At 38.6% G+C, this 23,712-nt stretch overlaps 2 protein-coding genes across 2 annotated transcripts in view; one reads left to right on the top strand and one right to left on the bottom strand.

The window, feature by feature from the left end:
- Positions 1 to 23,712, bottom strand: part of LOC144642250 (uncharacterized) — a 54,881-nt gene that overhangs the window by 20,171 nt on the left and 10,998 nt on the right. The gene's annotated exons all lie outside the window — the stretch shown is intronic.
- On the top strand, positions 15,513 to 17,534 carry LOC144643875 (uncharacterized). Its single transcript, XM_078503266.1, has 3 exons — positions 15,513 to 15,595; positions 16,062 to 16,133; positions 17,147 to 17,534. Exons 1-3 carry the CDS (start codon positions 15,538 to 15,540, stop codon positions 17,362 to 17,364), a joined length of 348 nt encoding a protein of 115 aa, XP_078359392.1. The 5' UTR covers positions 15,513 to 15,537; the 3' UTR covers positions 17,365 to 17,534.

Below are 23,712 nucleotides of genomic sequence, written 5' to 3'. Positions count from 1 at the left end.
TAAATAATCTAACAGCATGTATTTTCAGTGTATTTCAATTTAAAGTGTGGAAACATACTTTCTTTTGCTCGAACTCTATCGCAGCATCTATGACGTTATCGATTGATGATTTCAAAAAAACGTCACGAATACGTCCACCAGATTTTAAAGGATCAAAAAGGCAAGAAATGAACTCATCCAACGAAGCAGCCAACTTTGTGAAGTCTTCTTCGTCTGGTCCTTTCTTATTTGCTAGACGGCGAAGTTCGAAATTCGTCTGCAAACAGATGAAAGCAGGCGATCAGTTCATGATCAGAATATACCAGGAATACAGGCACCGTGAGATACATACAATTTGTACTTAAAGCAGAAGTGCTTATAAGCTGGTGCAGTAAAGCATTTAAGGTAAGGACATACGTTGTAACATTTGACCTAGCACCTCCCTACAGCAGTGCGCACAACATTTATGACACGACAAGCAAGTTCTGGGCCTGGTTGTTCAAAGCACGATCAATTTAATCCATGATAAGCGTAAATTTTGATTTCAGTTTTTCTACTTTTCAATGAAGTTTTCTGTTTATATTTTCAGTTTCATGCAAGAGAAATTGAACCCTTGATCAACTTTTAATCCTGGATAAGCGTTAATCGGCCGGCTTTCGAGCAACCCGGCCTGACAGCCTCGTCAAGTAGCTAAGTAGTTTCGTAGTTTTGCACTCTGAAGAGAAAAGTCCAAAGAAATAAGAAACCAATCGCTGTGTTTGGGTTAGAAATTGGATAAGCAGAAGACAGGAAATGGGCTGATAGTTGTTGTACGCCATTGAAAGCAAACATTTTCCAAAACCAGCGGGGTATCTCATATAAATAAAAACGGGGATGCTCGTCCGACAATTTAAATTATACCCCTCAAGGAGACCTAAAGGGTGTGGCGCAAGCTTTTTCGGACCCCTAAAATATACCAATTTTTTTTATGTCTAGACCACCAGCACAGTGTGACGGCGGTTTTTATTTATTTTTTTTATCTTTTATTTTTATTTTTATTTTTTTTTCTTCACTTGCAACCGGCTCGAACGTCATCTTTTCGAATTTACCACGGTGTTTAATTTATCTTATCAGCGTGTAACATATTTGCTTACCTCCATGGCCATTAACAAAGCGTTTGTATTACACTTTGTCAAAGCTCTTGGCGTAAGTTGAGCGCTTATCTTGTCAAAATCGCCATCCTTTATCGTCTTTCTTAAGGAATCTTCAAAGGCTAGTCAGACGTTAAAAACCAAAAGAAGGTTAGATAAGGGACTTGAAAAGGACACTTCGGATTTGAGATGTAATTCAGGAACAGTCTTTGAAAGTCTTTAGCGTTTAATTTTTATGACACAGTAGAGCCCTGCCTTACGACCCCATTAATATTAAATTAACCAATTGTCTTGACCCGAAGAATGCTCAGTTGGTCATTTTCTTATTTCAAGAACATCTCTGATTCGACCACAATTTTATGGCCCAACAATGGTCTTTTAATCAGGTTCCACTGAATTTAAACTTCATTCTTACATTCTGTGAGGAGACAAACAATAAAATGCAACAAGCAAAAAAGATGGAGAGATCGAGGTCTGCCTCTTTTGCAGCAGCATTTAGATGTGGCAAAACCTAATGCTAGAGTTGCTGTTCAGTGATAGAAAGTAAGTAAAATCTTTAATTTCTAACGTGTCAGTGGGTTTAGTCTTTGACAGACCAATTGGGGGCAATTATTGTTGCTGTTTGCTGCTGTTGTTTTTATTGTTGCGGTTTTTGTCGATACTGTGCATGCCTTCTTGTGTGTCATCTTCTGCTGTGTCCAAATTCCATTACTACTGACCTTTCCTTTCGTTCAGTTCTTCGTTGGAAACTGCCTGTAGCTCTAACCAGGCTGTGTATTCTTCCATATCGCTTAACTTTGCCTTGATATCAACCTGAAAAATGTTCGAGTGCAATACATTAATTATAACGTGCAGTCGATCAATAAAGATAGTAGATAAGTAGAAAAAATGCCACGCACCCTCAACTAGAGCCGACTGATGTGCCTGGTGGGCCAGCACTTCTCGTGATCTATATAAAAAAAAATTACCCGTTTCAAACAGGTTTCTAATAGGTATTAAATTCGATAGATTTTTTAACAATCTTCGCAAAATTATATTCATCAATGACGATAATTTAGACAGTTCGTAGTATATAAACAAGACAACGTTTTGTTTGATGTTTTTAGACCGTAAACCTGGTAAATTAGACCAGATAGTAATAAGTGTGTGCAGATCAGTGTTTAAGCCAGGGCATAATACAAATCATTTGCATAAGCTGTATGGTATCTTACACTAGGCCTAGCTGGCCAACTTTAATGTCTATTTAGCTGTTATTTCAGTTAACACCCATTTGGTATTTCGTTTTCTTTCCTTGGTAGTTTTGCCTGCCTTTCGTTTTCTTCTTTCAATATTACCAAAATGCAGCCGAGAAGCTTGAAGAGAAAATTTCGTGCTTTGGACTTCAAACTTGAGTGATTTCGCTAAGTTACAGAAGTCAGTTTACTTAGAACCAGAAATCCGTATGGGTTTTTGTTAAGAAGAGTTCGGTCGAACCTGTTCTGCCTTTTAGCTATCTGGTTTGCTTTAATAAAATATTAGTTGTAATGCCCGCGACTACCAGTAACTCGCTTTCACCAGTTACTTGGTTCCGTAAAGTAAACTAGTAATTGACTTGATTGTAATGAATTCAAAACCATATCGCTCATTGTCTGATATAAGAATGCCGAAATAAATTTCACAGGACCATTTCCACCTTACTTACATGTCAGCAGCCATGTTCATATGAAGGTTTTTTTGAAATATTCAAGGTTACATTTACTCAACTCGCCTGCAGTTTAACTGGTTAATATGTTCCGTGCATCCCATGTTCTATACGTGCTTTCATAGTGGTGACCAAGCAAGTTAAAATATTCAATTTGTAAAAGATAAATTCAGCTCTGGACAAAGGAATATGTCAAGGAGCTAATTAGTACGTTTTACTCACATCAAATAAAAGATCTATTCATTCGGGTTCATGCAAAACCGACTGCTCACAAAAGCATGCTTAATCGAAACACAAGACAATCACGTACGCTTTAGCTTAAGGACCACTAGTTTTCTTGTGGCCGGGAGTAGTGGCGGTGCTGGTGAATTTGACAGATAGTTGCTTTAATATATGATGAACCCTCCTTCACTAGAAATATTTACCTAACAACCCCCCTCCCCCCTCTACAATATTGCAAGTGCAATAATTGAATCTGCTAAAATAATGACTGAACTGAATGTATAAGTTGTTCGTATAGTGTGATCGTGCGGCCGAGTGAGAGTAGTTCTGAAAAGAACTGTTGTTGGTGACTGACGTTTCGATAACCTGAGCGGGAGTCATCTTCAGAGTCAAGGAATAGCAGGTCCAGTTATGGATCTGTTCCGGCCCGGTTCCAGAACGGCCCTATGTAAACACCTGGATCGGTTCCAAACGGTTCCATGTAAACAGAAGGCGATCCGGTCTGGTCCGGTTCGGAAAGGTTCTGGTCCGGTCCCGTGTAAACGTAGCCTTAGTGATTAGTTTTCTAGGAACGAATCAAGAGAAAATAACGGTGCAGAACATCTTCTATGGAATGAGTACTTATCAAGAGAATAAATTGCTTTTAAACGGCTCTCAAAACCAATTTTAACATTACATTCCTACAGATTAGTCTCCTAGGAACAGATCGAGGGTCTGCTCGGGAGCGTGGAATATATATCTTATCAAGGGAATATAACCTTTAATTTTGACTTAAAGGTCCAGCTAAGCAGTGCAAGAGAGAGAGTGTGTGTTATTATGATGTTCAATTTACAATACTACGGTCACTACTTCAAAACATCTGATCATTATCTGGGGCGTAACGCACTTCTCGGAAGGCGTAACAGGCATCACTGAGAAAACAAAAGAGAAAACAACAGGAACAATGAAAATCATGTGGCAAAAAAACATAATTATTCGATTGGTCTTACAAAAAGAGCCGCCATTTGTACATTACATTCTTAGTGATAAGTTTCCTAGGAACGGATCGAGAGATAATGACGGTACAGAACATCTGCTATGGAATGAATCCATAGAAAGAAAAATAAAACCAATTTTTACATTACAATCCTACAGATTAGTCTCCTAGGAACAGATCAAGTGTCTGCTCGGGAGCGTGACATGTATATATTTTCAAGGAAATATAGCCTTTAATTTTGACGTATGTTCAGCTAAGCAGGGCAAGGGAGAGACTGTTATCACGATGTTCAATTTACAATACTACGTTACAATATCGTACATCCCACTAACTGTTTTTAAATTCCGTATTTTTAATTGGTTGTTTAATATAAAAGTTGTTAAAGTCTTGCTCCTTTGTCCATCTTTGTTTGCAAGTTCCTTTCTATTCACCTGCAAATTTGTGTTACCTTCATCAAGCCTTTTCAGTGCTTTATTGTTCATTGGACTACTTATTAAGCCTTAAAACACAATTTATCATTCAGTTGCAAAGGCTCTCTCAACAGAACGTTGCTCACTCGACAAACTAGTCAGACCAATAGACCAAGGTAAGCGAAATGTTTTCTTAGATTTTAGATACCTTACCTTACAAAAAAGATCGAATAAGCGAAAGTAAGGAACCTTAGAAAGATCGGAGCTAAAAATTAATCAAAAATCAAATGCTAAAGCTTCTCTTGTACGTTGCTTTTGTTTTTTGGAAAGATAACACAATTTGTCTTTGTACAAGAATCCAATCATACCTTACAATTAACATTTGATATCAGTGCCTATTTGATATTTCATCCAACAGGGAAAATATTAATATTGTCATCTTATATTATAATAAAGAAGGAGAAGCCAAATTCTCGGTTAAGTGTAAGATTCTAGTTTTTGCCCACACGCTGTTCATTTTGGCTTGTAATATTTTGGCGCCAAAACCACTCTGAAGGGTAGAGCGCCACCAAAGGGGTTGCATCATGTTAATCTTTCTAAGAAAGAATAATCACATCCTCGGAGACCCAGGGGCAGTTAGTGGGGGCGGGGAAAAGTCTATACGGGCGAAAAAAAAAAAATCGGCGAAGAAAAGTCAAGAACGAAAATAATAGCCCCTATTATTTTCGTTCTTGACTTTTCTTCGCCGATTTTTTTTTTCGCCCGTATAGACTTTTCCCCGCCCCCACTAACTGCCCCTGGGTCTCCGAGGATGGAATAATCACAGCTCCAAGTTATTATTTAGGACAAACCCAAGGGACAAGCCCTGAAATATGGCGGTGAATTTATAATTGACTCGATGGCGGAATTATCTCGAGAAGCTTATTGTAAAGTTAACTTATTCACCATGGCCTCCTGATCCTGAAAAAAATATATAAATTATCGCTGTCTTCAATAAATGGCCGCAGCACCTCTACACAACAATGCAACCCTTATTCAAAGCATTTGAGCTCCAGTTCGGCGCGTATTTAAAGAGTTATGCAACCCGATGTAACAACTTTTTGCCGATCGGGAAGGAGATGATGATATATTTGTTTACTGTTGTTGCAATTGGTTTTTTTAGAGTCATTTAAGTTGTCTGGCTTTGCTTGCAAGATCTTATATACAGGCGGACAAAACGAAGCTGTTCCACAGAAAAGCTGTTCTGCATGCACTTTCCAGCTGGCTGAGAAAAAACATTGAACCCAACTGGCTGGCTTTTTTTGTAAGCAGTTTTCTTGCTTAATAAAGTATAACATGTAAAATTTCATGAAAATCTGATGACTCGTTCGTTAGAAATCGTGCGTTTTCTCAGTGAGCTGGGAAGTGCATGAAGAACAGCTTTTGTGTGGAAAAGCTTTGTTTTAACCCCGTTTTGTCCTCCTGTTATATATAAGCTATGCAAATCCAGCTTTATTGTTCATTACAATTCTAAAGAAGAAACGTTACTTATTAGCCAGCGTACACAATTGTCTATTCAGTTCTGAAGGTTCTGCCAACGGCACTGTGTATTCATAGACCACACAAACCACCAGGGTAAGCAAAATGTTTTTGATACTTTGCTTGAAATATGAAGTAGTTCTGTAGTTCCTACAATGCCGGATTGCAAAGAAATTGTATGAGATGTTTTTGAAAATTAGTACCCGTCCGCAGAATAGTTTCCGCTAGCAGTCAAATTAACCTGACCAATGCGGAATCTTTAAAAAGATAGCCTTGGTGCTTAAGATAACTAGCTAGTGTATTCAGCTTGGTTTTTGGTGCAAAACACAATTTTTCGCCCAAGAATCCAACCACACTTAATAAGTACCCACCGTTCATTTCTTTTAGTGATCTTTAGTGGGTATCGATAGCTCCTGCAGCAGAAAAAAGAACTAAAATGAACAAGTTAGTGGCAAAGTACGGAAAAGCCAAAATCCCGGCGTAGTTGTACGATTTCAGTTTTCTTGTCCCAAACGTTGTATATTTGGGCTTGTAGTATTTTGGCGCAAAAATCATTTGTATGCTAATTTTGTTTGCAAGATGCTCTTTGTTGGCCATAGTACTACATTACTCATTAGTGTTCTAAAGAATATCTTTACAAGTGAAACGGCACTTATTAGGCAGCGTACACAATTGTCTATTCAGTTCTCAAAGTTCTGCCGAGACGCACTGTGTCCGCTGTTTGTTCATTCTTGTTAGACCAAACGACCAAGGTAAGCCAAGTGTTTTCTCGGGTGTTAAATACCTTGCCTGAAATGAGAAGTTAGGTTCCTATAATGGTACCACATTGGTTACTGCAATTCTGGATTGCAAAGAATCCGAAATTTTATTACATTTCAGTTGAAAATTAGTACCGCCTACTTGCTCTTACAGTTCCTGCTAACAGTCAAATTGCTTTCTTGATCGAGTTAACCAAAGCAATCCGGAATCTCTAAAAAGATTACCATGGCGCTTTAGAACGCTAGCTAGTGTACTCATCTTGGTTTTTGGTGTAAAACACAATTTTTTTCGCCCAAGAAACAAATTACACTTAACTTAAGTACCTACTGTTGTTTTTTTACAGTGCGTAACGATATTTCGTGTAGTAGAAAAAAATTGAAACAATTAAAAAGCAAAGTACGGAAAACGCCAATATCCCGGGGTAGTTGTACTACTCTATAGCTAGTTTTCTTGTATCAAACTTTGCTCGTTTGGGCCGGGCTTGTAATATTTGGCGCAAAAACCGTTTGCATGGTAATTTTGAATGCCAATGTATGCTTATATTTGGGGCAAAAACCGTTTGTATCCTTTTTTTGAATGCTAATGTATGCTAATATTTGGCGCAAAAACAGTTTCTATTCTTATTTTGAAGGGTTGAATACCGTATAAAGAAGACAAAACGATTTCGACGTCTTTGTAAAACTCTATAATATGGCCGTGGATGCACTTTCCTGACTTGATGGCTTGTCGAAACTTATTTGAGTCACTCATGTTTTAACTTTGCAAAATTAATTTATTCCTATGGCCTCAGATCTTTAAAAACAAGAACATTGAGAAGCTTGAGAAGCTTAAAATCGGGCGCTTTGCCTTGAAAGGCAGGGTTCAGTACAGCAGAAACCACGAAGCAGTTACTTAAGTTAAGCACTCAGTCCGACTGTGTTTGTGTAAGTCACAGGGCTTGCATGAGCTGTATTAGTGTGCATAATATAATATCTAGAACGTTGTCGAGATTGCATTATTACTTAAAGACATGATGGTTTCAATTTATAAATGTATCTCACACAATACAAATAAACGATTGAAGTAGACGAATAGACAATGTAAAGTTTTAAGACTTAGCAAAGTGCAGTGTATTGGTAATACTGTAAGGTGCGGTTTCACCTGAAGGTCGTGTGCTTTTCGGTATTTTCCAGGCATTGCACTTTGATGGGACAGTACTACAACTGTTTACCGGGGAACTACTATTGTCAAGAAAATGATCACAACTTGTTGATGAATGATTGAACATTTGTTTCATACCATTACTGTAATAGCAATTGATGAAGGCTTTTAGTCCTGAACCAAAGTATAAGGACTGGGAAATACTGAAACCCATTATCAGCCACCTTAAACGGAAATATCTTGTTGGTGTTTCAAGGAATCCAAGGAAACTTCACTCATCCCATGTATCTATGTATTGCGGTATTTTGTAATTTTTTGAGTGATTTTTGGGGATGTTTGGCAGGTGATAGTTTTTTTAAAAGAATTAGTAAAATTTAGACAACTAAGAAATATTGAAAATTTAATGTGAATTTAACATTGGAATTTGAAGTTAGAAATTGGCAGACGGACACCAAACAGCCCCGTGACATCCTGGAGTGTTTTTGCATGGGGGTCAACTGTGTGATGATGTTTCCATTTTTTTCTTCAATCCCCACTGATAAAGAACTGTTGTTGGTGTTATGTTGGTGTTATCACATGTCAAGCCTTTAACAAGGTATGAAAGAACACAAGGATTTAAATTATTCTGGTGCTCAATTTTTGCGTAACTAAAATTAATGTTACTCAAATTCCTGATGGATTCTGTCTTAAACTGTTACGAGCTTAGTATTTCCAAATTATTGCATGTCAATGTAAGGCAAGACAAGACATGCCTTGGTTCTTATGTAATTCTCTTAAAAACACATAAGATATTGACTATAATTTTGTCTGTGCTATGGCAATTCACAGTGGGGTGGTCTTGATGTGTCTTTAACTTGTAGACTGGACTGGACTAGTAAAACGCGGACTAGTAAAACGCGGACTTGTAAAACGCCTCTAGACACTTCGAATTCCTTGGCCACAATCATCTTACGGCTCTCTTCAATACATAATGTCTCAAAAAAACAGTAACCTCAGAAAGAAGTCAGAAGCAAATAAGGCCGAAAGACCGAATTTGAACATATAACGGCAAATGTTCTAATGTCACGAACGTAGGAGTCGTGTAGGCCCGTCACCTTTATTTACCACATACTGCCCCCAAATTAAAACAGTACCCTCAGAAAGAAGTCAGAAGCAAATAAGGTCGAAAGACCGAATTTAAACATTTAACGGCAAATATTCTAATGTCACGAACGTAGGAGTCGTGTAGGCCCGTCACCTTTATTTACGATTGACTGTTGATTTCTGGACGGGCCCCGTTCTACCTCGTGCGAGCAATAAAAACGACTGCACTCAACAGACGTCAAGTAGTGGAAAGAAAGAAACATATGCACACAACTCATAGCATCAATCCCGTTGTTTTAGTAGGGATTTGCAGAACGAACATGTGCTATACTGCAAAAACATCTCCACGCTAAAACAGACCATAGAGTGCTCAAAAAAGCTAGAAATATGCCGTCGAAGAAACACACAAGAGCTTCAAACACAAATTGTTTCGCTCGCTAAACCGTTTAGTTTTATCCGATTTACAAGCGCTTGTTTTACAAGTCCGCGCTCTACAAGTCCGTGCTTAACAAGCCCTCGTTTTACAAGTCCGCGTTTTACAAGTCCGCGTTTTACTAGTCCGCGTTTTACTAGTCCGCCTTTTAAAAGTCCGCGTTTTACCTGAGTCCGCGTTTTACTAGTCCGCGTCTTACAAGTCCGCGTTTTACTAGTCCGCGTTATACTAGTCCGCGTTTTACAATTCCGCGTTTTACAATTCCGCGTTTTACTAGTCCGCGTTTTACTAGTCCAGTCCAGTCCTCAAAATACAGTATGCCAAAACTCCCCGCCCTCTAAAGATAAGTCCTTGACGGTTCTTGTCGTTTTTCGGTGCCTATATATTCATCTTCGGCATCTTTCTCATCCACCTCTCGTTCTGTCCTGTGTCTGTCATCACACGAAAGAAAAGCTGATTCTCAAAAAATCTGCCACAAAAGGAAATTGACAAAAACAATATGAAAACCATATATCGAAAGTTTCTTATTCTAAAATTTTATCATACGTCTTAATTCAGAGCTACAAAGAAGTTCCTCCTTTTGAGTTATTGATACTGTTCTTACAGTACCTCTTTCCACTAGCGAAATTTTACAAAATTCCTTCGCGGCGAAAAGGTAGCGCGAATCCAGAACAGACTCCAATCGAGAGTGGGTTAATTCTAGATTACTATTAATTAACTATTACAACATTCATTTTTAAAATAGTTTCCCAAGCCGACTAAGCTAACTAAACGTCGAGTGTATCTTTCAGTAAACAAAACATGCCGTTGTGACGCCGGAAATCCAGCTCACGCATACTATACCCCGTGACTCACGCAAACCTCCGACTTACGTGCTACTACAGTCATTCCTTTCTAAACATTTTTTTTTGACCACCACCGTACCTTTCTACCCAAAAAACTCATGAAACCGCCCGGTTTTAACCTGTTTTAACCTGTTTTAACCTTTCAAAAATTAGAGCGTTCGAAACTAAATAAGATCCGTAATCACAAACAACATACAGCCGTTTACCAGCACTCTTTAAAACTCCTGAAACCCTTCAAAATCAGGCAAAATATATCTTTGAAATAACCTTTATCAAAGTTTCTAATTTTTTATTCAGTTCTATAAAATGCCTTTCATACACTACTGTCAAACAAAAATTTCAATTTCCTCAAAGTTTCAAGACAAAAGAATAACAAATATTTCGTGCACAATGTAATTTGATTAAGCCAATATTATCACGTCTAAAAATACTTCAAGCAATTCAGTGAAAACCCGTTTTTTTTTTTTCGTATCAACGAAAACCACTTTCGAATAATCAATACATGAAAATAACAATAAGATCAAAAGGAAGAAAGGAACCTTTCTAATTATTTGAAGACTTTCAAAGCCGTGATATTATGCATCCAATCCGCGATAAAATTTAATTACAACAAAATCCAAGTTCTCATTTTGAATTCCATTTTTTTCAGTTGATACCTTTATCCAACTTGTGAAAAATTCCATTCAAGTTCCTATTAATACTGTACATTCCCAATGTTTTGCTCAGGTCTTCAGAAGCGTCTTACTAACCAAATCTAAAATAATTCCAAAACATGCTGTACAAACATTCTACTCTTTGTGACAAACGACTTGACGACCAATTGTTCAGAAATGAAAATCGACACAGTTCTTGCTAAATAAAAAAAAAGTTTTACGGCGGAGTCAGGCTCAAAAAATATACCGCAAGATCACACCCCCATTCATAGTCAGAAACCAGCAAACCATCTAGTTTGCTAAAAAAAAAAAAACACTGCGTGACATCAATGACGTTACCTTTTTCATTTACAAAAATAACTTTAACTTGTCAAAGTAAGTGCAATTTCACAATGGTGAATATCAGTACAGTATGGGGCCCAGTTCTCGGCCACTTTGTGTTTAACGCGTTTTTTCACACTCCAGTTGAATCAAAAGAAAAAGGGATTTCCTTCAAACGATAGACTGATTCATGTGCTTTAAGTATCTTGAGTTTGATCGTTCAATTCGATATAGAAAGCTCACACGTCGAGTTTACGCGGAGGTAGGTGAATTTGCATTCCCAAAAAAGTTGTTTGTTTACGGCTCCAAATTCATGGATGTAGTTAAATTCGTATTTTATCCAAAAGCCCCCACCATACGAGCTAATTTTTGGCATGTGAAACGTAGAATAATTCAGCTTTCTGCTTTAGTTAACTTTTCGTTGAACCGTTGTATTTTTTGGTCTTAATTTACTTCGAAATTTTTTCTTGCGACGTTTGCGTATTTGCCAGTTCTCGGCCACCCTGCTCGCTATCACAGCTTAGCGCTTGGTTTTTAATATAATTTCATCTGCTGCTGCCAGAATGAAAGAAATAAATGTTTTAAAAATAAAGTTCAATCTTATCTCTAAGTTTTGAGCTGACTCTTGTCTTGTCTATTATTTCTACAACACCTAAATCTTTCAAGACCTTTTCACTGCAAAATAAACCATCTAAATGCACGGGTCACACAATGCGGTTTTGCCAGAACCTGCACATAGGCAACTAGGCGCGTTAAAATCCTTCTTTTCTAAAGTAAAACAAAGCATCATAAAAATAATTTGGGATCGATATAGTATAAATAGGTTTACAGAGTGATTTTATGACTGTGAAAATTAATTGAGCATTTTTTACAGATAATTACGGACAAGCTTTTTAGTGGCCGAGAACTGGGCCAAGGTTGCCGAGAACTGGGCCCACAAATGGAGCTTTTATTTTTATTATTGCTCGGGCAAATTAATTTTTGACCGGTCGATAGCTTTACACCAAAAAGCTGAATAATGTAGCTAGCTCTGGGAGAAATTTCAAGTTCCTGCAGTTCTTCTGAGGTAAGAAATACAAGTTTACGTCAAAAGTGGCCGAGAACTGGGCCAAGGTGGCCGAGAACTGGGCCCACAAATGGAGCTTTTATTTTTATTATTGCTCGGGCAAATTAATTTTTGACCAATCGATAGCTTTACAACAAAAAGCTGAATAATGTAGCTAGCTCTGGGAGAAATTTCAAGTTCCTGCGATTCTTCTGAGGTAAGAAATACAAGTTTACGTCAAAAGTGGCCGAGAACTGGGCCAAGGTGGCCGAGAACTGGGCCCACAAATGGAGCTTTTATTTTTATTATTGCTCGGGCAAATTAATTTTTGACCGGTCGATAGCTTTACACCAAAAAGCTGAATAATGTAGCTAGCTCTGGGAGAAATTTCAAGTTCCTGCAGTTCTTCTGAGGTAAGAAATACAAGTTTACGTCAAAAGTGGCCGAGAACTGGGCCAAGGTGGCCGAGAACTGGGCCCACAAATGGAGCTTTTATTTTTATTATTGCTCGGGCAAATTAATTTTTGACCAATCGATAGCTTTACAACAAAAAGCTGAATAATGTAGCTAGCTCTGGGAGAAATTTCAAGTTCCTGCGGTTCTTCTGAGGTAAGAAATACAAGTTTACGTCAAAAGTGGCCGAGAACTGGGCCAAGGTGGCCGAGAACTGGGCCCACAAATGGAGCTTTTATTTTTATTATTGCTCGGGCAAATTAATTTTTGACCGGTCGATAGCTTTACACCAAAAAGCTGAATAATGTAGCTAGCTCTGGGAGAAATTTTAAGTTCCTGCGATTCTTCTGAGGTAAGAAATACAAGTTTACGTCAAAAGTGGCCGAGAACTGGGCCCCATACTGTACTTTGCCCCGTAAGCTTTTTTCTCTGTCCTTCCGCCGAAGCAAAAAAACACAACCTGATTACACATTAACCCAAAAGTCGACCAAGTGTGCCTGCAACGATTTCCTGTCAAAACTAAAATGAAAACCATTGCGGTATGCGTCACCCGTAGCGGTTTTGTAGCAACCCCGAGCTATCCCCGTCTTTTTGGCCGCGCCAGGAGACTACGCTCTAGGACGACCAAAGGGTAAACCTTAAATCGGCCACGCCCGATTAAAAAACAGGTTGCACTGAAAAGCCTGATCTCACCGCCTTCAAACAATCGCCACACCTCTAAACTCAACAACCCGTCGCTTATTCAAAATTGTTTGTTCAAGGGCAGCACTTAATATTCGAAGAAACTTAGGCCTGATATAGCAACCTAATTCCGATTGGTTAGGCGGCTAGTACTTAACAATTATTCCGAGGATACGAGGTGGTAAATAGCCAACGGGCTATAACGACTCGTATCCAACAAGGGCGAATGGAATGTTTTGTTTTATTTTCTTCTCAAGTTTAAATCGACTGGACATTTTATTTTGATGTTAACAAAGTGATAGTATGAGGAGGCGCGAAAATTTCCGGCGCGGTGTTCACTTCTTGAGTTGAAAAAAACATACGAGGAAAGCGAGCGAGAGAGTTTTCTTCCCAAGATTTTCCTAGAACAATCTCCTCTAAAGTCGTCTAAATATCCTGAAAATTGTGACAACAGTTAAGATTTACGAGAAGATCCGAAGCAAAAGCTTTTCTGGAAACTACAAGTCTTGTGCAAGTCGAACGAAGCAAATGTTTACATTGTACCTCTTTACGGCTCCACGGCTGTCATCAAGACTGCTATATTATTTGAAGCGAAATTGAGCTCAAAGTGGAACAGGTTTATTGAAGTATAAAAGGACAAAACCAAGATTGAAAGGTAACAAACTTTACAGAAGTGCTGAGCCTAGTACACTGAATGGAACTCTGTCAGTTTGCCGTTCTTTCGTAAATTATTTGCTGTTTTTCTACTTTATTCACTCGCTCTTGTTGTGCGTTTAAAAGCATTATTAATTAAACTTTTCCCAAATATCCTTTTGCTTTGCGTAGTTACATTTACTATGCATGGCATTTCTGTGGTTTTTGTAGGCACCGCTAATTATTTCTTTTTCATAAAACTCGCCAAATTTGCTGTTTAAAACCATTTTTTGATGGAACTGTCGCTTCCGGCAGAAAAATTTTACGCTAAGCGGCACTTGTCGCACTCATTTCCCATATAAGGTCAAACATAGGTATATGAGCTGATAACCGGGATTCAGTAAACCAATCAGAAAGCTAGAAATGCAATATCCGAGGTTGAGAATTTAATAATGACTATTAAACTGACATTTTAAACGGGCTTTGTTGCTGTCATCAATAGTTTTGGAAAAAGATTACCGGTAGTTATTTTTTTTTTTATGAGTTGTAAATCGCACCTCTCCGAGGATAAAACCGTGCGACTACTCGAACTTTGGTTAAATTGTGTCTTTTTTGTCGCTCAATTCAAACGTCTTTGTGATGGGCAGATAAGAAATTTGACGAATTTAAAAATGTTACATATTCAAGTGCAAGAGAATATTTCCTTGTCTGAGTGTCAAAATGTTTACCAAAAAAACCTGAAGTACTCCGAACGTTTCAGGCACTGATGTAGGGCCAAGCCCGAAACGTTTGGGTTTAATTTTTTGTAAGGATTTTAGCAATTTTTGGCTTAAGACTTCGTAACATAATTAGACTATATAGCATTTTTAAAATTTGTTAGTAATTTATCAAATCAGGTGCCACGAAGTCACAAAAAGATTCTACCTTCGAACTCTAGATTAGAAATTTGCACTTTGGTATAATTTCATTGACTCAATAAGAGCTCCCTTCTTGCAAACTTTTTATTGTGAAGAATGTGGAACATGTGTTACAAAAGAGCCGTGTAATTAGGCTTTGGCAGATTGTGCTAGCATAATTTTTGGCATAATTGGAGCAAAAAAGCATAACTTTTTAAACGAGCACTGCCACGGTAAAATTAGCAAATTTAAGCACTTTTTACAGCATAAATTCATAAAATTTAGTAAATATAGTGTATTTTCTACAGAAATAAATTAAATTTAGGGAGTATGTTCTTGCAATGCGTGTTTTAGCTACCCTAATAGTCGTATTGACTTCGAGCAGCTAATTTAGACAGCTGACGGGCGAGACACACTGCCATAAAACACAAATAAATTTACAACAACAGTTATTTGAAAAACATCATAATTTCGTGTCGTTATTGCGCGCCTCTATGTACAGAATCTACGTCATTTTGTGAGCATAATTTCGGAAATCAGGAGCATAATTTTGGCAAAATTTCGAGCACTGCTAGTAGCATATTATGCCACTTTCAGGAGCACAATCCGCCAAAGCCTACATGTAATAGACGTGAAACTTTCTGCTTTAATTTTAGGTTAAGCGTAAAGACAAGAAACAATGTATCTGAGGACGTGCTTGCTGATTGTGCTCACTATTGGAATTGTACAAGCCAAAGGTAATTTCTGTGAATATACTTAAAAAGAAAGAACAAAAACTAGTGTCCAAGATCCTCGATCACATCAACTAACTATTCCTCTGTCCACTAGGGACAAGGCAACTTTAAAATGCAGTGGTAAACTAGAAAATAATCAACACCAAAAATTACTAAATATATTAAAGACTGAAACCGCTTTGAAGGAATTCAAGATGATCGAGTTGCGTTTTCAAAGGCATACACCTTGATTTCATAACCTCAGCGTCACGAAACTGTCAGCAGGTTCACAGATCCACAGTCCAAAAGAGGCTGACTCGTCCCCGGCCGTCTTCATACAGCGCAAGGAGAGACGGGTGCTATATGAAGACGAGTGGGGACGAGTCAGCAACTTAGGTACATGTTGAAATTAGATATATATCATTCGTTAGAAATGCAAAGTTGCGATTTTCTACAGCGTAGAACAAACACTTATTTATTTTTTACGCAGTGTACAGAAGGCTTCCAAGCTTCTGGGCTCATGCACGTGAAGAGCTGGTAAAAGAACCACAAGTGAGAGAAGGTAAATACAATTCATAGCCCTATGTGTTCAAATTCACTTAATAAAGCGGCGATATTTTGAAAGTACTGAGAAACGTCTTCAACTTTTTCATGTTAAGGGAGGCTAAAAAAACATCGTCAGGTGGTGTTAAGGTTTGACTAAGCATCGCATTTGTAAAATCTTTCATATATTTAATTTTTTGGGAAGAAGAAACGGTGCCGCCCCAAATTGAGCTGGAAACGATAAGCGGGACAGGGAATGCGCCAAATTGGGTGGGATTGACAAAAGATTAATGCTAGATTAGCCCAAAATGGTTTTGAATTGCGTGACTTTATGCCCTATGCTCCTCCTAGGAGCTATATGCGGGGTTATTGAACAACTCGGAGTCGGGATGTTTAGAGGTGCGATAGAGTGAATGTAAATGTTTAATTCTTTGTAGATCTCCCGTCACTGAAAAGTATTTATTCTGTGTAAGTGTGGTTACGTACACGCAAATAATTTGCTGGAAGAAATAAGCAAAGAAGGCATGGTGGCCTAATGGTTGGTGCGCTGGACTCCAATTCGAGTGGTCCGGGTTGTTTTCTTGAAACTGACACTTTACTCTCGCAGCGCCTCTCTCTACCCACCAGGTGTATCAGGTGTATAAATGGGTACCAGCAAATTTTATTCTAAGGAGGTGGCGGGTGGGGCAGCGATCGACTTAGTATCCTATCCAGGGGAAGTAGAAGTACTCCTAGTCGATTAATGCAACAGAAACTGAGATAAGCTCCGGCGGCATGAGATACTTTGGTCCGAGGCGCATTTTACCTTTTAGGGAAAATTTAGGTATAATTGTGTACAGGACAACATCGCTTCATGACTCATATTTTTTTTACGTGCGTTTACGTGCGTGAAACTTTAGAGACAATGTTTGAACGACTTGCGTAAACGTGTACGCAAGTCGTTCATACATTGTCTCTAAAGTTTCACGCACGTAAAAAATTACAAGTCAGTGGAAATCCACCATTACTCATTATCCTTATTTCTATTTACAGAGGAATTCAAGTGTTACTCTTGTTTGGCCGGAAGCAAAGAGACCTGTGTCAAAAAGGAGAAAGTATGCAAACAAGAGAGTCCCATATGTATGACAGCAACAGGAATGGGATATATACTTCAGTGCGCAGACATGGAGTATTATAACCAGTCAAAGAAAGACTGTGAAGATTTTGGCTGTGAAGTGTCTTACTGTACTGAATCACTGTGTAACGCTTGATATCAATCAAGAGCGTGTTTTGCGGAGTTAGAAATTTTGGCTTTCTTTTCTCAGTATTATCTTTTCCAGAATTATCGTGTAGGCACCATCAGCATTTGAGCCATATACCGTAGTGTTGTGTATTTCGATTGCTAGCACCTTTGTAAACATTAAACGTTGGGTACGTCAATAAAGAAGATAAGAAACTAAAAATCGATAGTGTAACAGTTTTACTTGTAGTTTGAGTCTGTAGTTGTTCAGAACGGTTAAGTCCAGCAAGTAACAGCCTTTCCACTCACTGCTTTCGCGCTCCCTATTTCTCGCCTTAACCGTCTGGCCGATTGGCGCCTGGGGAAGAGGCAGACTTGGCATTATTTACACGAGGATGAAATCGTGATATTTTGGGGGTGACAGGGGAGCAGGGGGGGGGGGGGGGGGGCATGCCCTTACATTCGTCCAACAGAGAAAAGTCGGTCGGACCCTCCCTAAGATCCACCACTGCACATCATATATATGCAACAACGTAGCTTGTATTGTCAGTAGTTAACTGAGATAACTGCTGACAAAACAAGCTACGCTATCCAGCGTAGATAGCGTTAACTAACGGGCGTGTTTAAAACACGAAATGGCGAAATGGCGAAATGACGAAATGATACTGAAGATAAAAGCCAAAGTTATACGATATTACCGTTCTAGTGGAATTTTCATATGTTGCCGAATTTATCCTTGTAGATAAGTCCCGAAACATAAAAGAAACTGCAATCACAAATTCTCCGTCACGTAGACCCGTCACGAACATATGGGTAATTTGGATTCCAGTCTCTCCCTGTTAACAGGGCGCTGTTTGATATGCCTAGGACATTCTTGATCGAGATGTCGGCGTTTCGTTAAGACATCAGAAGAAAATGATTTTTTTATCTCGTATTTGCCACCGAGTCTCGGCTAAGAAGTAATGCTTTGAGCTCCAACATTCACAAGAAATGGATTAACAAAACCGAACCTACTTCGCGATAAAGTTTATGCACGATATCAGTGGCAAACGTTCTTTGTACAGAAACGGAGTAACGTTCGATGTCTATATCAGTCCTTCGGTAGCTCTGTAGTGCAGTGCAGATACTGACAGGCAACTTGGCAAGTACTAAATGAAAAAAATATCCTGGTTTGCTGCGACCTTTCAGCAATACGTTCAATTTGGCGTCGTGATAAGTGACAAGTATTCATTATATTCCTGGGCAAGAAGATTGAAATGTTCCCTTGAAATAATTCAGTCTAGACATATAAACAGAACTGCCTCGAAGTTCAAAGGGAAACCAAACTATATTATTTACGTGTATTTATCTTATCATTTTGCAAATTTCGTCATTTTGGCATTTCGCCATTTCGCCGTTTCGTGTTTTAAACTAACCTTTGAACAACCGCGGCCTGTGTAGAGAGGTGTACTGTCAGAGTTTGGTGCCTTTCCCAAGAACACAAAACAGTGACCCCGGTCAACGCTAGAACCGGGCCACTGAATGCAGAGTCCAGCGTACTACTCAGCCTGCAGTTCAGCCGTTTTTGGTGCACGAGCGCTTGAATTCAAAAACGTGACTCCCAGTCCCTTGTACGTTTTTTTCAACTCGCTCCAAACCTCAAAACAGACGCTGGAATATTACACACTGTAAAATAGGTACGTCACGGAGATTTCGCGAACGTTTGGTTTTTAACTGTTCGGAAATTAGTAGTAGGCAACTAACCCATGGAAAACATTATCTTTGAACATCTGTTTTCGGAGAGAAATCAAATCACAGCTATAAATATCGATTTTTGGAAGACGCACGGATAAAACATGAAAAGTTAAGCCTCAATTTTTCAAGTTGAAATTCATTTCCATCCAAGCCAAAGACGCTTGTTAACAGTTTCAGTGCTCTAATATAGCAACTTAAAAAAAAACTGATCATTAGTTTTAGGTTTCCTACGATACAAATATATATTATGGCTGTTCAAAAATCTGTTAACATCCGTAACAAAGCCCCTTTGGCTTACACGTCCAATCTACCCAGACACTGCATGCTAGAAATCAGTGTATCCCACATTGTTTTTTTTTTCTTTCTGAGGTAGGTAGGTAATACTTTATTTAATGAGGGTGACCCGTGACAGTAATTTAAGTTACTTATAAACTTGCGGCCATCAGTTTAAATTATTATGAATGCTGAAATATATTATTGAAATGACAATGTCATGTCAAGTACGAGACGAAATAACGATAAAGGCAGTATTCCTACAACGTTTAATAACACTTACATTTTGACAATAAAATGTCTAATTTACAACTGGCTGTTTAGATCATCCTGAACTGATCACTCCTTTAAAATTATTTCTTTAAGTTTTCTTTTTTACACCATGAGATTTATACAATAATTATTAAAAATATCGGAGAAATTTTACGTTTTGGTAAATGACATAACAACCGTAACAACAAATTGAAACTTCTGCACTGGACTAAATCGTTTATGCGTGCTGTTATTGTTCCTCCAAGCTCTTCAACGTCTTTCGTCACGTGAACCTGCTTTACTCTAAATGTGCTCTGAGGAAGTCATTGTAAGAAATCTTCCCCGTCATGTTTTTATCGTAAAACGAGAAGAGGTGGAAAAACTCCTCCTCGTTTAAGTCGATCTTGAACCTTCTCATCATCTGCCTGAACTCGAGAAGTGAGCAGTAACCGGTGCCGCTTTTGTCCAAACCCTGTGGAAAAAAAGAGTCGTCAGTACAATCCTCTGTCAAAACAACAACAAGAACGACGTCGACGATCAATATACAGGGTTCGTACCCTTTTTCACAAACAATTTTCCAGGACGTTTCCAGGACTTTGATTGATTTTTCCATGACTCTAAAATTCACATTATCCCTTTCACTCCCAAGATCTCAATATTATTTATCCTTCCTGTCTGTACATTTCTTACAATGTTAGTTCTGAGAGTTCAGTTGTTACTTGAGTTTAACAGATTTCCAGAACTCTCCAGGACCAGTTGTCTTTTTCCAGAACTTTCTAGTCCTGGAAAGTGCCACAATAAAATTACAGGACTTTTCAGGTTTTCCAGGACCCGTACTGATTTATATAGGGGCATAGTAAAAGTATTTTCCAGGTTGCCCTTCGGGCTTTTTTTTAGTGGCGTTTTGCTCATCAGGCATGTACTTGCTCGTGGATGCAGTGTACAATACATGTATACTGCATTGTGGTAAGAAAATAGTTTTCACGTACCCTGAACGTTCTTCTCATTTCCTTCCAGTCGCGCCGGACTGGTGCCCGGATAGTGGCCATGAGTTCAATTAGCCGCTCACTCATGAGCCCTGGGCTCGTCTGAAACAAAAAGAAAAATCAATCGGATTAACGTCCAATTTGACAACCGCTTTCAGGGTTATGTGCATAGTTATCTTTCTACATTCATCTTTCAACATCGTCTTTCATGCAAATGAGCCCATAAGTTCAGAGAGTCATGCTAGTGGGCTGTGATTGGCTGATTTCAATCCGTGTTGTTTGTTTAGCACGTCGAAAGATGGATAGAGATAGAAAGCCGCTATGCACGTAACACTGAAGGTCACTGAAAGCGGGTGAAGTATAGCAAATACAAACAGCCTGGATATCAGCCTGTGAGCAGGCTGCGCCGCCCGTGCGTGTGCCAGCCTGCTCGCACGGGCGAATACCGCGTGTGGGATTAAGGGGGGTTCAATTTGTTGCTAAGAAAACTTTCTGATCGTCGTTTTATCCAATGGATAACTTTTTTGCACAACTTTGTTCCATTGAAGAGTCCTTCAAGTGTTTCAAATTACGACCAAAATTACGGCCATAATGGGTTAATAAATGTACTGTAAAATTCAAATAAGCAAAGCAACTGATTAGAAGACTTTACAAATAGTATATAAGGAATATAAAGGCACGAAGAAAGGAAAGGAAAATGCCCCCACCGCAGGATTGGTATAAAATGATAATAAGAATACTGATAACATGTTTGACGGTCTCCATGGCGTCTTAACACGACTGAAAAAACTTACTGGCATTCTGGTCGGTTGCAGTTTGGGCCTGGCGAGGGAACTGCTATCTTGAGACTTCAAATTTAACACAAAATGCCGCATGAAATCTTTATACACGATACTGATGATCAAGAAAAAATCCACAGTTAAATGTTTGAACAATAACATAAATTAATTAAAATGTTTTTGAAGCGTTCTCTGGTTAATTTTTTTTTTTGTTAAGATATAAGCTTTCGGATGCCAAACTACAGCCTTTAACGAATGATAAAAAAAAAAATGGCGCGAATGAATAAATATATAGGGTAAAAATAGCAAGAGTCATCGACAAAGGAGACTATCGCGTGCGAAAAACTCTTGAGTCATGGCACACTGCCATGACAACTGAAGCGGACAACAATGCTAGGTCATTACCTCCGCAATATTCTATTCTTTTAAAATAGTTCTCTTTTATTATCTAATTCTCACTATTTTTCTTGTCACCTTTTTACGCATTTTTATTCTGTAATTTTTTCACACATTTTTACCCTATATATTTATTCATTCGCGCCATTTTTTTATTTATTTTTTTTTATCATTCGTTAAAGGCTGTAGTTTGGCAGCCGAAAGCTTATATCTTAACAAAAAATTTTAACCAGAGAACGCTTCAAAAACATTTTAATTATGAATCCTGGTTACTCTTCCATTTTTAAACATAAATTAAGTTCTGTATTTCTAAGGAGGGATTCCCAGGGCACTTTCCATTAGATAGAACTGGCCGGCAGGCTCAGCGGTTTTAAATGTGAGATATGCCTTTTCCACGAGATTTTCCCACAAATGCACTACAACAGTGTATAATATTTATACATTGCCTGATTTGACAGGACAAGTCTGACTAACAACGGAATTCTGTTGTGGAATGTACCGGTCTGACCGGCCAGTTCTGACAAATGGAAAGCGCCCTCAGACTTCACATGTCTCGCGCCCGCAAATTCAAGAGCATCTGAGCCTTATTTTCTTACCACAAAAGTTAAAATATCAAAACAACTTAAAAAAGTTCTCACCCTCCTTTTTCTTCATTGCTGTGTTTCTTCCACAATGACAACAGTTCGCTTGGGCCAAGATGAATATCATGCTTCCATAAAACATCTGATGAAGAAAAACAGCGAACATTTGTCAAAGATAGCCACCTTAATTTAGCGCCACACGGTCCACTTCAACCGTCGGATTTTTCTGAGCCAAACGAATCAATCAATCAATCAATCAATCAATCAATCAATCAATCAATCAATCAATCAATCAATCAATCAATCAATCAATCGATCGATCGATCGATCGATCAATCAAATCCTACATTTAAACAAGACGCGGGTTAAAGCTAGGAAGCTTAAGGGGTTAGCAGTAAAACTATTGTAAGGGGTGGTTTTCAATAAAATTCGATCTTTGAAGGAAAGATCGTGTAAATGGTAACCTCTTGTTAAACATAGGTTACCATGCAAGTTGTTCCGTGGTTGGCTGTGCTAGCGACCGTATTAGGCACTTCACACTTACCTTTCAGTTGCTCAAAGTTCACCGTTCCTTTATTTCCACTATCAATGCTTCTAAAGGATTTCTGGATGTGCTGCCAGCGACGACAAATCTAGAAATAAAGAAGAATCAATAAAAACTTCTACTTAGCAGTAAAGTACGACTGTGTGCGTTCTATCGAGAAAAAAAATGTATACAAAGGACAACAGTTATGGTAGTAATAACTATTATAGATGAATTCCCATCTATTTCCCTACTACTACTACTACTACTACTACTAATCAGATTTGTCTTGAAACACAGTGCGTTTAATTCCATTCACTGATTGGTCGGATAAAATTGTCGGAGATTATCACTGGTGCACAGCACGTGAACAGTACATGTTTACCACATGATCGCAACAGTAGATCTACATCGTGACTTTATGGTACAACCAAGCATAGTTTAACGCTGTCCTCGTACGAGAAAACTATAATTATTGCTTTGTTACTCAGTTACAAACCAAGAGCATTACTCACCGCATCTTTTATATGTCTCTCTACGTCACTGGCTGAGAGGGGCGGAGTCACAGTCTCAGGTGATGGAATCCTGACAGGTGAACGTACAGGGGACACTGCGGGCTCATATAACGCCTGTAACAGATACATTACGTCACGAACCAAACAAATGCATAGCTGTGTTAACTTCTTTTGTGGTCATCCATTCCACGGAAGACTATCAACTCGCTGACATAACCCTTATTCCTCCACTACCCACCCCTCCCTTAATCTTGTCGGTCTTCTAACGGCAAATTCCTTCTGTTTATAACTTCCCTACCAAGGACTTTGAGAAAGTCTAGGCCTTTTTAGAACAATGTCC

The sequence above is a fragment of the Oculina patagonica genome, chromosome 2, assembly GCF_052425735.1.
Source record: "Oculina patagonica isolate OP01 chromosome 2, crgOcupat, whole genome shotgun sequence".
NCBI classification, from domain to species: Eukaryota; Metazoa; Cnidaria; class Anthozoa; order Scleractinia; family Oculinidae; genus Oculina; species Oculina patagonica.
Note: the sequence above shows the minus strand (reverse complement) of the source record. Positions and strands in the feature narration are given on the sequence as shown.